General features: G+C 41.9%; 1 protein-coding gene across 4 annotated transcripts; it reads left to right on the top strand.

Annotated features, from left to right (window-relative positions):
* Nucleotides 1–561: 561 nt before the first annotated feature.
* On the top strand, nt 562–9,542 carry SMIM8 (small integral membrane protein 8). 4 transcript variants are annotated; one of them, XM_075268269.1, is made up of 3 exons: nt 562–589; nt 8,127–8,342; nt 8,911–9,542. In XM_075268269.1, the coding sequence occupies exons 1-3, from the start codon at nt 563–565 to the stop codon at nt 9,067–9,069; spliced, it is 402 nt and encodes a 133-aa protein (XP_075124370.1). In that variant the 5' UTR covers nt 562; the 3' UTR covers nt 9,070–9,542. The 4 variants fall into 4 exon arrangements, with proteins under 4 accessions (XP_075124370.1, XP_075124373.1, XP_075124372.1 ...); XM_075268272.1 differs by lacking the exon at nt 562–589 and adding an exon at nt 5,684–5,750; XM_075268271.1 differs by lacking the exon at nt 562–589 and adding an exon at nt 5,686–5,744 and having other exon boundaries at nt 8,119–8,342.
* The last annotated feature ends 4,290 nt before the right edge of the window (nt 9,543–13,832 follow it).

The raw sequence follows: 13,832 nt of genomic DNA, 5'->3' as shown, positions 1-13,832 counted from the left end.
CAATGCAACGTAATATACATACTTTTGAAAGCTGTTGGGCAAACAATAAGTTATTTTAATATGGCTGACGATTTGTACTATTGGAGTTGAAGGTAAGACACTAAGTCTCGAAGGTAGGCATTTGCTTATTACCACTAGATTCTTTGTAGTAAAACTGAATTCACGGCATCTAGAAAACAATAAAACTTTTATATAGTCGGATATACAATTAAAAACTTTCAGACACCTGTGATTTGCTCCTGCAAGTACCAAGGAAGTATTCAAAGGAACACAAAGGTATAGTGTTGGACCTTGCCCTTCCTTATAATCCAGTTATGCATATAAAGTTAAAGCTGCAGTCTCATAATCTCATGATATGTATTCTTTGATGCATCCCATGATTTTAGCATCTGTCATTGACAAAGTTCATTTTTTCATCCAGTTAAACTGTTCAGGATATTCATTGACCAAAACACACCTGGAAAGAAATGTCAGATTGCTTCAAAACATCGGCGGCGCTGGCATCAATGACGAAGCTGTGCTCTGAGTACAGGAGTAATGCATATTGAAGTAAAATTTTACAATGGCAGCGTGGACCTGCAAAATAAAGGTAAGAGATGAGTAACCTTTCTAAAGGCTATTCCTACATGCTTCTAGTTTAAAAACATTTTTTTTTAATGATAGAATCCCTTTAATGATGAATCCAGGTTCTGTCTGGAATCTGACAACTGTCAGGTTACAGAATGGAGGCCTCTTGGTGAGCATTTTATTCCTGTCTTTATTGTGGACAACATATCACCCCAACTTCTGGTGTGATGATCTCGGGAGCCATCATATACAACAGTCAGTTAGTCCCTCCCCCACATCCTGTGGTAAAATGCGTTGCCTTTCTTGACAGGGCTTCCAACTGACATTTTCAGAAGGATAATGCTCTACCCACACATTAAGAGTTTTCTAGAAATATCTTTACCATAACGCAACACTTTTTTGGTCTACCCAGTTACCAGATTTATTGACAATGAAGCATTTATGGGACCGGCTGGGACGCCAGTTATGGCAGCCTCTGAGTGTTCAGGATATACAGTGGGGCAAAAAAGTAGTTAGTCAGTCACCAATACAAACACGAAAAGTTGTGTTTCTACCAAACAGTTCCAGTTTGGTTTCATCAGACCATAGGACATTCTCCCAATACTCTTCTGGATCATCCAAATGCTCTCTAGCAAACTTCAGACGGGCCCAGACATGTACTGGCTTAAGCAGTGGGACACGTCTGGCACTGCAGGATCTGAGTCCCTGGCGGCGTAGTGTGTTACTGATGGTAGGCTTTGTTACATTTGTCCCAGCTCTCTGCAGTTCATTCACTAGGTCCCCCCGCGTGGTTCTGGGATTTTTGCTCACCGTTCTTGTGATCATTTTGACCCTACGGGGTGAGATTTTGCATGGAGCCCCAGATCGAGGGAGATTATCAGTGGTCTTGTATGTGTTCCATTTTCTAATTATTGCTCCCACAGTAGATTTCTTCAATCCAAGCTGGTTGCCTATTGCAGATTCAGTCTTCCCAGCCTGGTGCAGGGCTACAATTTTGTTTCTGGTGTCCTTTGACAGCTCTTTGGTCTTCACCATAGTGGAGTTTGGAGTCTGACTGTTTGAGGGTGTGCACAGGTGTCTTTTTAAACTGATAACAAGTTTAAACAGGTGCCATTACTACAGGTAATGAGTGGAGGAAAGAAGAGACTCTTAACCCCTTCCCGACATGCGCCGTAATAGTACGGCGCATGTCGGGTCTGTAACTATGGCGACCGCCCGGGAGCCGGGCGGCTGCCATAGCCGCCGGGTGTCTACTGCTTTAAACAGTAGACAACTGGCTCTAATGCCTCCGATTGGTCCCCGGACCGATCGGAGGCATTAACCCCTCCGGCGCCGCGGTCAAAGGCGCCGGAGGCGCCATTTTCCCGGCGGCGCATGGGTGCCGCCATTTTGGTCGGGATCGCCGGCTCCTGGAGCATGCTCCAGGGCTGACGTCCCGTTGCCATGACAGCCGGGAGCCTTGTACAGGCTCCCAGGCTTGTCTGCAAATCCTTTCTTTTGCAGGCTGGTCTATGCAGCCTGCAAAAGAAAGGATGCTTTTTTGCAATGCATTAGCATTGTAATGCATTGCATTAGTGATCAGACCCCCTGGGGTTCAACACCCCTAGGGGGTCTAATAAATGCAAAAAAAAAATTAAAAAAAAGTTAAAAAAAAATATAAAAAAATATAAAAAGAATTAAAAGTTCAAATCACCCCCCTTTCCCTAGAACACATATAAAAGTAGTTAAAAACTGTGAAACATATACATGTTAGGTATCCCCGCGTCCGAAATCACCCGCTCTATAAATCTATAAAAATATTTTTCCTGTTCGGTAAACGCCGTAGCGGGAAAAATAGTCGAAATTGCCAAATCGCCGTTTTTTCACTGTTTTGATTCTGATAAAAATTTGAATAAAAAGTGATCAAAGCAATATCATTTCCCGAAAATGGTAGAACTAAAAAGTACACCTGGCCCCGCAAAAAAAGACACCCTATGCATCCCCGTACACTTACGTATAAAAAAGTTACGGCCATCGGAATATGGCGACTTTTAGAAAAAAAATTTTTTAACACAGTTTTGGAATTTTTTTAGGGGTCAAAATGTAAATAAAACCATATAAATTTGGTATCCCTGGAACCGTACCGAAACACAGAATATAGGGGACATGTAATTTTGCATGCACAGTGAACGCCGTAAAACCAAAGCCCGTAAGAAAGTCGCAGAAATGCATTTTTTCTTCAAATCCACCCCATTCTGAATTTTTTTCCTGCTTCCCAGTACATTATATAGAATAATTAATGGTAGCATCATGAAGAAAAATTTGTCCCGCAAAAATTAAGACCTCATATGGCTCTGGGAGCGGAGAAATAAAAAAGTTATGGGGTTTAGAAGGAGGAGAGTCAAAAACGAAAAACGAAAATCAAAAAATGCCATCGGCGGGAAGGGGTTAAAGAAGAAGTTACAGGTCTGTGAGAGCCAGAAATCTTGATTGTTTGTAGCTGACCAAATACTTATTTTCCACCATAATTTGCAAATAAATTCTTACAAAATCAGACAATGTGATTTTCTGGATTTGTTTTCTCATTTTGTCTCTCATAGTTGAGGTCTACCTATGATGTAAATTGCAGACGCCTCTCATCTTTTTAAGTGGTGGAACTTGCACTATTGGTGACTGACTAAATACTTTTTTGCCCCACTGTACAAGTACAGATGCAACATTTGTTCGGCAAATGTGATGCAGGATACCGCTAGGAACCTGTATGCTTCCATGTCCAGCCGTAACATATCTTGTATCCAGGCTAGAGGCAGCCCAACACGGTACTAGAGACTCCTTCAAATTGTACAGTTTTCCCCAATACATGTATCCTTTAATTTTAGTATTGTAATCACTTACTTATATCATCATTACATTCATGCAAAAAAATGGTTTGTTCCATTCCAACAGCTCCTTCTTGGTGCATTTTTTTTTAATATAGATTGTGAGCCCCATATAGGGATCACAATGTACTTTTTTTTTTCCTATCAGTATGTCTTTGTACTGTAGAATGGGAGGAAATCCACACAAACACAGGGAGAACATACAAACTCCTTGCAGATGTTGTTCCTGGCAGGATTTGAACCCAGGGCTCCAGTATTGCAAGGCTGCAGTGCTAACCACGGAGCAACTGTGTTGTCCCTTCTTGGTGCGTTTTTTTGTCAATGAATATATTAAGGTAAATGTGGAGTGTTTTTTTTTTTTTGCCCTTGATAACTGAGAAATATTGACACATGGAAGGATTCATTCGGTATGCTACGTTTACCCTTTTATGGTGTAAGAATGTGCTCCTCCTTAGTTTTAATGTATGTTTAGCCATAAATAAGGGATGCAGTACATAACGAACATGTATATTTACTAAAAACATATCTTCTCCATCTTTACTGAAAACCTTAACACATGATGTATTTGTCAGAAAATTAAAGCATATTTATAACAACAGGTGCAAGAGCAAGAAACCACAGCCAGCTAGCTCAACATAAGTGGGTAGCTGCTTTTTTAATTCATGTAAGGTCCTCCAAGATTTTATGTTGAAGAATATATTTCTTACGGAATACAACACTTTACATCTTTGCACATAACGGGATAAATTTATTAATCATCTTCACCTCTTTCACAAGAGGCCGCAACCAATTTTTTTTTCAGGTCACTTTCGGGAAAAGGCGCATAGTGAAGGTGTGCTGCAGGCAGGGTAAATGATATCTGAAATCTACAGCAGTTATGAGCCCAGTAGAAGTTGTGTCTTTTTCTGGAGACCTGCGCTGTTCTTCATAGATCTCCACGAATTAGTCTTGTAGAAGTCATGGCATCTTGGCCCCAGAGGGGATACCTTATCAGTCACAGACTGAGGTAAGTTTAAGAAATAGCGTACAGACATCCATTATCATTTCTGTAACCAAATTTCTTGCTATTTATACTTCTGTTTTCTCTCTCAGGGTAATAGTATTCTTTTTATTCATACAGCACCAAAATATTCCACAGAACTGTACAAATTAGGCTTCATTTGTGTTTAAGTCTCCGGCACACGTGGCTTTTTTGTCCATTGCTTTCAGTTTGAATATAAAGAACACCCGACAAAGCCCATGACAGTCAAAGTGGTCTGTGAGGCACCGTATGTAACCACTACTTTAGTACTCCAACTGTATGTTCTTCTGGTCCCCTGATAGACTATAACTGGACAGTCAATGCTAGTGTAAATCTAGTGGAAGTAATAAATGAATCATCAATTCACACAATAGGAATGGGGGTCCTACTCACAAAAGCTTTCAATCTACAAGTAGGTCTATAGGTCCGTGGTTATAGCAACACAGTGCAAACAATGGGAGGAATAAAGCAGGCAAACAAAGTAGAATTTCTAAAGCAACATATTTAGAAAAAGGCTTCAATTTAGATAAGCTACCAGTATAGATAGGATCAATGAGATGGGACAACCCCTTTAAAGAGGACCTTTCATCTGATTGGGCACATGCAGTTTTATATACTGCTGGAAAGCTGACAGTGCGCTGAATTCAGCGCACTATCGGCTTTCCCGGTCTGTGCCCTGGGTAAAGCGCTATCGGTCCCAGTACCGTAGCGCTTTACAGTCAGAAGGGCGTTCCTGACACTCTGTCAGGAACGTCCTTCTGACCTGCAGCGCCTATCGCACTGCACAGTGTGAGTGGGGAGGAACGCCCCCTCCTGATAATACTCGTCTATGGACGAGCTGTGGGGTAGAGGGCCCTGCCCACGAGGGCTTACAATCTATGGGGGAAGGGGGTAGAGACAGAAGGAGAGAGGGAGACTGTACAGATGTCAGTGAGGTGATAGTGTTATAAAATTACAACAAAATAAAATCTCATACATGAAAAAATCAAAGGCTCAAAAGGTCTTTGACAAGCCTGGGACATAGGAAATAATCTTAAAAAGAATATGGTGCCGCCATTGAACAGGTAATGCTTTCTTTTCACTGCACACAAGGACATCAAATCTTCATTGACTTTGTATTGCCATATACAGATATGAGCTGTTGTTCACACTCCAGCCACTAGGTGTCGCTGCATACTTGTCGACGTCAAAGATAGACGTTTTGTTCTATTTCCCTGACTTCCGGCATCGCGCTGGTGACGAGAGGTCACGTGGAGGACACGTGACAGTGTGACCTCCTGGAAGCCTCCATACTACCTGTTAGTGTAAGAATTGTTATGTCTATACGTGCGGTTGAATGTATGCACTGCCGGGACATGGTTTATGTGCATATGTATATCTACAGTATATGATATAAGACAGCTATACCGGCTGCAAATGCACAGGTTCTTTGGAAAGCTGGCATAGTCTGACTATATAATGTGGTACAGTATGGTGGATATACATGCATGTAGAGAGAATGCAGATTTACACCACCTACTCCTTAGGTACCTGCACATAATGCAGCTGAATGCACCCTAAACTGTATTGCAGTTTCTTAAAGGGATTCTACCACTAAAACACATTTTTTTCTAGTTAACACGTCGGAATAGCCTTTAAAAAGGCTATTCGTCTCCTACCTGTGGAAGTGCTCTCCGCCGCGCCGTTCGTTCAAAATACCGGTTTGTACCGGTATGCTAATGAGTTCTCTCGCAGCGATGGGGGCGTCCCCATTGCAGCTCGAAAACCGACCGCAGCGCCGCCTCTCTGGTCTTCGGTGTCCTCCCCTTGCTTCTTCAGCATCTGTCGGACGCCTGCGCAGTACGCTCTGTTCGGCGAAGATTGCCGAACGCACTGCGCATGCGCGAAATTGCTGTCCCAGCCATAGTGTGGGCACCGCAATTTAGCGCATGCGCATTACGTTCGGCAATCTTCGCCGAACAGAGCGTACTGCGCAGGCGTCCGACAGACGCTGAAGAAGCAAGGGGAGGACACCGAAGACCAGAGAGGCGGCGCTGCGGTCGGTTTTCGAGCTGCAATGGGGACGCCCCCATCGCTGCTCCTGCGATGGGCACGCCCCCATCGCTGCGAGAGAACTCATTAGCATACCGGTACAAACCGGTATTTTAAACGAACGGCGCGGCGGAGAGCACTTCCACAGGTAGGAGACGAATAGCCTTTTTAAAGGCTATTCCGACGTGTTAACTAGAAAAAAATGTGTTTTAGTGGTAGAATCCCTTTAAAGGGCTTGTCCAGTTTCCTACAATACTTGCACCTACTGCCACTGCTACAACTGAGCTGCAGGTGTCAGATTCCCGCAGATCTAATATTCATGACCTATCAAAAACAGAATCTGGATAACCCCTTTACTTTTACAGGTGAAATATGCTGAAGCAAAGCTATCAGATCTGAAATGTCTCCAAACACATGTTTTTAACCCTTTATGGACACAGGGTAATTCATACATTCATGCTTGACAATTTTCTTTTTTTTTTTTAATATTTTCCCTCCCATCTTCCTTATGTTAATAACTTTTTTCTTTTTCTGTCGACATAGCTACGTGGGGGCTTATTCTTTGCATGATGATTTGTATTTTCACTTGCCACTATTCAAGGATACATATAGTGTTTCGATTAGCTTTTATCTATGTTTTTTTTTGGGTCCTTATGAAATAACACAATTCTATCGTAATATTTAGCATTTTGTTTTTCTGCATTCTGCATTAATAATTACCTGGCAGCTTTGTCTGGTGGGTTTACGATTACAGCAATAATATATATATATATATATATATATATATATATATATATTTATATTGTGTGTGTGTATATATCTGTTGGTTGCTTTTACAAATAAAACATAACTGTTTTAACTGTTTCAAAGTTAATGATTTTCCTGGGGTCGTCATAGTCTGATGTTTACGTACGGCTGTACTTTTTATTCATATGTGTTTGGTATGTGTGACTTTTTCAGCATTTTGTATTGTTTTTTTTGGGGGGGAAAGCAAAGTGACCAAAAGATGTTAATTTGTGCATTGCAGTATTTTTATTTCATTATTTTTAACGGCGTTTCCCGTATGGGATAAATGATGCTATTTTTGGATAATGGGGACTTAAATACACGTGGGGATACCTAACATGCTTGTTTTTATTAGATATTCTAACTACTTCTGGAACCGCCCATTGGGTATATAGGTCCGGATAGTGGCTTCCTGGTTCTGGTACATCCTTGCAGTTTTCAGCAGCTGCTGAAATGGGGGGGAGGGTTTTTCTTTTTCAGTTTTTTAAAAATGTTTTATGCACCTAGGGGCAAATTTATGAAGACTGACATAACTAATGTCAGTCTTTATAGCCCCCCGGAGCTGGTGGAGGGTGTGCTCATGTGACGAGGCGCATCCTCTGTCAGGTAGTGCATTGGAGGGAACATACCACATCATTTATACCACATTTCTGGTGTACACAATGATAAAAGGAGTGTGGTGAAGGTGGCACAGAGGTTAAAAAAAAAAAATCTTTTTTGCTTTGTACATGAAATTGTGACTTTTTTTATACCTTGACCGCCAGAAAAGGCATGATATAGCTGCTCCATTGTTTTTGAACTCGGAGACCTAAAATTAATTTATTCATATTGATTCTTAATTTTAATATTTTGTAGGTTAACAGATTGAAAGTCAACTATTTTCCAGAAGTAACCAGAGGTTGCTGCTGTTTTCATCAGTGAATATGTCGTCCTCTTCCTCCTCATCATCATCATCCACTGAGTCTTCTGGTATAAAAAGTAATACCCCTACAGAGAAGGACTATCGGACACCTGGATTTAGAGGGGTGAAAACAACCACCCTGTTCCGTGCTGTTAACCCCGAGTTGTTTATCAAACCTGTAAGGAATATTCTTCATTATCTGGTCATCCATATTAGGCTATAGTTACATGGCAACTTTGGCAACATGACTGACTGGTCAAAGAGCAGAGTGTTGCACTGCCTGTATCTGAACTAATGAAAGTGAATGCAGTCACACTGATCCACAAGTAACTGTAATATGACAGATAACAGAAATGAAAACTGCTTAATTTCTGACATCTGTCATATTGTGGTTATAGCAACTTGTAGACCACTATGTGAAAACATTTGTACTGCAGGTAGTACTGTACACTTCTGTTATCTTTGGGCATGTGACTTGTCATGCAGCCAACCCCTCTCTATATAGCCTTAACCTGGTCTGGCATAGTAAAGCCACATCCCACCTACTAGTCATTATAGAGTAAAATAGTTTTTCCTTTAAATGGAAAGTAAATTAATAAAATGTCCTACACCCAGCACTCACAGTCTTCATGGGTGTTTCCTAAGGGTGTGCATGCCTGGAAAGCCCCTTTAAGTAAACGGACGTTATAATTTATTGGATATTTCTGTAAGTATGTATGTAATATATATATTTTATTGTTTTACAGAACAAGCCAGTTATGGCATTTGGTCTTCTCTCGATTACTGCTTGTGTTGCCTACATTGCTTATTTACATGCAACAGAAGAAAATAAGAAAGAAGTCTATGAAGCAGTTGACAGTGAAGGAAACAGATACACAAGAAGAAAAACATCCAAGTGGGATTGAGTTACTAGTACTCCCTTTGGTTTTTTCAGGACAATACATGGATAGGTGTCAGAATAGCAAGAAATATTGCTATAAAAGAAGAGCACAAATTCTACATATGTAGTAAAGACAGTGTGTAGCACAACATGCCGAATATAAAAGTATTCTGTTCCTTTTCTGAATTCAACTGTCTCCTAGGAAATATAACCCAAAATGAAAAATCCAGCACTTCCACATTAATTCATGAAAACTGAATGCACATAAAGTCTGTCTGTAGTAGCTTATGTGTTTTGATGGGATGGGAGAATGTGAAGTGAATTGAGCCACTGCAGTTTCCATCACGGTTGGGTTGCCAAACATTAAGCCCTATCCCCGGTTCTATAAATAATTTGTCTATACCTACCTACTGCCTAACACTATCATTGGGAAGCAGTGTAATATTTTATTATTTGATCATTTTAATATGTCAATATTAAAAGTTATATTTTAATGTATACATTTTTTTCTTTTGTTGAAATGAGAGAATTACAATTTTCTAGGAATATTTTATTTCAGTGCACAATATTTTATGCCCACTTTGTACATGAAACAAACACTCCAAAAGCTGTTGTGCATAGGATACACATTTAATAGTCTTTGGAGTGTGTCTCTGTTGACACAAAATGGGAACATCCTATCAGGCACTGAAATGGTGTGTCTCTGGAAAAATTGCAATTTTCACTTTCCATTATTAGCTGTGCATTCTTGGGATCAAAATGACAATACTCCATGGGAAATTCCATGATGGGGGTTTCTATTTATTCCAGCAATATCTTGCCTCTAAAAGCCAAATAATGCTCTTTCTGTTTCGAGCCTCACCATGTACCCATACAGCAGATTCTGACTACATATGGGGTACTCCAATGTTCATGAGTAGTGTTTGGCAAACCTGTCGAAGTTTGGGTTTGATAATTTTGGCCAAACTTTGCCCAAAAGTTCAGTTCGGTGACACAAACTTGATCCGAACTCCATTGAAATCAATGGGGACCTGAAATTGGTGATCCAAAAATAGCTGTAAAATGGGTATAATAAGGGATAGAGGGTTAAAAAATGGGGGTAAAAAGAGGGCAAGTGCCCTGCAGAAAATGGGGTAGGGAAAGTACTTAAAATTTAAATAACTTAATTGAAAAATGAAAAACAAATAAGTTTGGAAGAGGACATTTTAACCACTGACTTAGGTGCTGGCACAGCCAAGTCTTGCGGGACCCATGCCTGGTTCATCTTAATGAACGTAAGTATGTACATGTTGGCTTTGGATAGGCAGATCCTCTTGGTGATGACATCCCCTGCAGTGCTAACACTCGTTCTGATAGGACACTTGCTGTAGGGCAAGCCAGCACCTCCAATGCATAGAGGACAAGCTCTGGCCACGTGTCCAATTTACCAACACAGAAATTGGGGAGGACCAACAGATACTCAACCACCGTGTGAGTCAAAGTCTGTGCTTGGAGACAGTATGGGTACACATGTAGTTCTTTTCACTGCGTTAGAAGACAGTTTGTGTACATAAAAACACAGTGTTACTGCACTAAAAGACCATATGGATACATGCAGTTAATTTTACTGCACTAGAAGACTGTAAGGATATACACACGATTTACTGTAACTGCCATGAAAAGGGCACTTATTATTTTTAGGCTACCTGCCCCTCGCAGTATCAAGCTTCTTTCCCTACCTAGCTGCACTGCTCTGAAAAGGACAATTATTAAATTTAGAACTGTTGCTGAGGAGTCCCCGTCATTCTTATAGGGTATCAGATCTATGATACAGGAGAAAGTCACTAATTCCTTTAAGGGTAAAAGTAGCCAGAAAAAGAATTTCAGTTCCTCTACCTGGAGTCATGACTCCTTCAGAGGTTGAGTCCTTTCAGGGCAAAAGTGGAGAATTATCCAATGACTCCTCTTCCTCCATATCTCATGTAGAGGGAGCACAGTCTTGTTTTCCAGTAGAAGACATTGACAAGTTTCTCAAAGCTATTCAAGGGAGTATGGGGATTGAGGACTCTAGAACCTCTCATTCTTTGCAGGTTGTTTGGAGGGTTTTATCGCTAGAGGCGTTAAAGGGGCTCTATCACTCAGAAAATGGATTTTGAGCTAAGCATATGCCTGAATAGCCCATTTTCTTGTAGCTACCTATAGAACTCAGCATACTGCTCAGTATGCTGTTCTATAGCGAGCTACGCTAAAATGGCGCTCGGATGCACACTATCAGCTTTCTTGTTCTGTGCCCCCGCTGAAGAGCTATCGCTGCCATTACCATAGTTTTTCAGTGTCAGAAGGGTGTTTCTGACAGTCAGGAACTCACAGTAGCGTCTATTGCGCTGTACTGTGAGAGGGAGCGTTCCTTACCGCCCAGTGATGACGCTGAACGGTGAGGAACACCCCTCCCAGTACTCCCTATGGACGAGTACTAGCAGGAGTAGGAGGGATTTCCTCACTGCTCAGCGTGATCCCTGGCTGGTAAGGAACTCTCACAGTACAGCGCAATAGACGCTACCATAAGGAGGGGCGTTCCTGACAGACTGTCAGAAACGCCCTTGACACTGAAGAGCTACGGTACCGGCACTGATAGCTCTTCACCGGGGGCACAGAACGGGAAAGTTAGCTTTCTAGCGGTGTATCACACCGTATGTGCCCAGAGGACATGAAAGGTCCTCTTTAATTATAATGGAGGAAGAAAAAGCAAAGCAAAAAATACTGCAGAAAAAGTATCAGCTTTATTATGCTGCATTTCCACAGCAGCCAAAATCTGTGCATCTCTACAACATGGGGCCTTAGCCTTACTACATAATTGTATGCTTGTTTTAATTGCAGTAATGAAGAGATTGTGTCACCTCTATAATAACAGATGCTAAACGAAAAATTTATAGTTTACTGGCCTCTAGCATAAAGCTGAAATGCAGATACTCTTTGCTGAAATTCAAAAGTGCATTCAGTTCTTAGGTGAAAATGCACTGTGTAAAATCAGCCTCATGCTTGGTTCACACATCAGTATTAGAGATGAGCGAGTAGTATTCGATCGAATACCATTATAGTCTATGGGAAAAAACAGCAATGTTGTTCCGGTTTCCATGGAAACCAAAGTTCGACACATTGGATTCTCCAAGTTCCGGAAGTAGCAGGACGAGGACCACGAGGAGTTTTTTTTGCATTGAATTCAATGGAATTGTCCCACGTGGTATTCGACCGATACGAGTATTCGATCGAATAGTAATACTCGCTCATCTCTAAGGGCTCGTTCACATCTGCGCCCAGGTGTCCGTTATGCAGGTTTCCGTTTCCTGCATAAAACAGACCAGGAGACGGAAACCTGCAGGAGTCTTTCTCACCCATTCATTTGAATGGGTGAAAAAGATGTCCGGCCGTGAGCGTTTTACGCTCTCCGCCACGAAACCGGGTTTTTTAATCCGGACACAGAGTCGGACATGCAGTAGTCTGTGTCCGGATTTAAAAAAACGGTTTCGCAGCGGAGAGCATAAAACGCTCACCGCCACTCACGGCCGGACCCGGTCTGTGCTTTCCGTCTTCTGGCATGCAGAAGACGGAAAGCACAGAACGGAAAGTAGAACGCAGGTGTGAACCTAGCATCAGTATGTGCATCAGTATGCCATCCGTCCATTTGAATTCAGTTTGACACTTTAAAACGGACTGATGCACATACTGACGCTAGGTTCACACCTGCGTTCTACTTTCTGTTCTGTGCTTTCCGTCTTCTGCATGCCAGATGACGGAAAGCACAGACCGGGTCAGGTCGTGAGCGGCGGTGAGCGTTTTATGCTCTCCGCCGCGAAATCGGTTTTTTTAAGAATCCGGACACAGAGTACTGCATGTCCGACTCTGTGTCCGGATTAAAAAACCCGGTTTTGCGGCAGAGAGCGCAAAACGCTCACCACCGCTCACGGCCGGACATCTTTCTCACCCATGAGATGAAATGAATGGGTGAGAGAGAATCCTGCAGGTTTCTGTCTCCTGGTCTGTTTTATGCAGGAAACGGAAACCTGCATTACGGAGAGGATAACGCAGATGTGAACGAGCCCTGATTGTATACTGGCACCTTTTTATGCTGGTAGCAAATGCTGTCTGTCCCCTAGAGGACAGATAAGGGGTTTAAAAGTAGAAAATTGTAAACAGAGATAAGGACATTTATTATCATTTATTATATGTCCTTATCTCTACTCTGTTTACAATTGCTACTTTTAATCCCCTTATCTGTCCTCTAGGGGACAGACAGCATTTGCTATCAGCATAAAAAGGTGTCAGTATACAATCAGTATGTGCATCAGTCCCTTTTAAAGTGTCAAACTAATTCAAACGGACAGACGGATGGCATACTGATGTGTGAACCAAGCCTTAGTCGTCTACAAATTCAAGCCCTTCCCGCTTTGCGCTGTACTATTACTTTGCACTGAGCATATAGTTAACGACCAGCGCCGAAATAGTAAGGCGCTGTAATGCTGAGGGCCAGGACCAAACCCCGGAGTCAGAAGATACTCCAGCTCTAATAGATTAACCCCCTAGATGCCATGATCACAAGCGATCACAGCAACCAAGGGATCCCCGTACTCCTTTGGACCCCCCTTGATAACCAAAGTGTTGCCAGCCAGGAAGGAGATTGGGCCACAGCCTCCTGACTGCCTATGCACAGTTCCCATAAGAACTACTGTGTAATACTATGTATTGCAGTACATTGCACAGTGGATCTGACATCCTAGCTTCAAGTCCCCTTCTAATAAATAAACAAATAAA

The sequence above is a fragment of the Leptodactylus fuscus genome, chromosome 3 (genome assembly GCF_031893055.1).
Source record: "Leptodactylus fuscus isolate aLepFus1 chromosome 3, aLepFus1.hap2, whole genome shotgun sequence".
In the NCBI taxonomy this organism is placed as follows: Eukaryota; Metazoa; Chordata; class Amphibia; order Anura; family Leptodactylidae; genus Leptodactylus; species Leptodactylus fuscus.
Note: the sequence above shows the minus strand (reverse complement) of the source record. Positions and strands in the feature narration are given on the sequence as shown.

Excerpts from the sequence above, each read along its gene's own strand:
- SMIM8 (XM_075268269.1), top strand. The coding sequence starts at position 563 with ATGGCAGCGTGGACCTGCAAAATAAAG. Across the intron at positions 590-8,126 it reads CGTGGACCTGCAAAATAAAG|ATTGAAAGTCAACTATTTTC; the intron begins GTAAGAGATGAG and ends GTAGGTTAACAG. Across the intron at positions 8,343-8,910 it reads CCGAGTTGTTTATCAAACCT|AACAAGCCAGTTATGGCATT; the intron begins GTAAGGAATATT and ends ATTGTTTTACAG.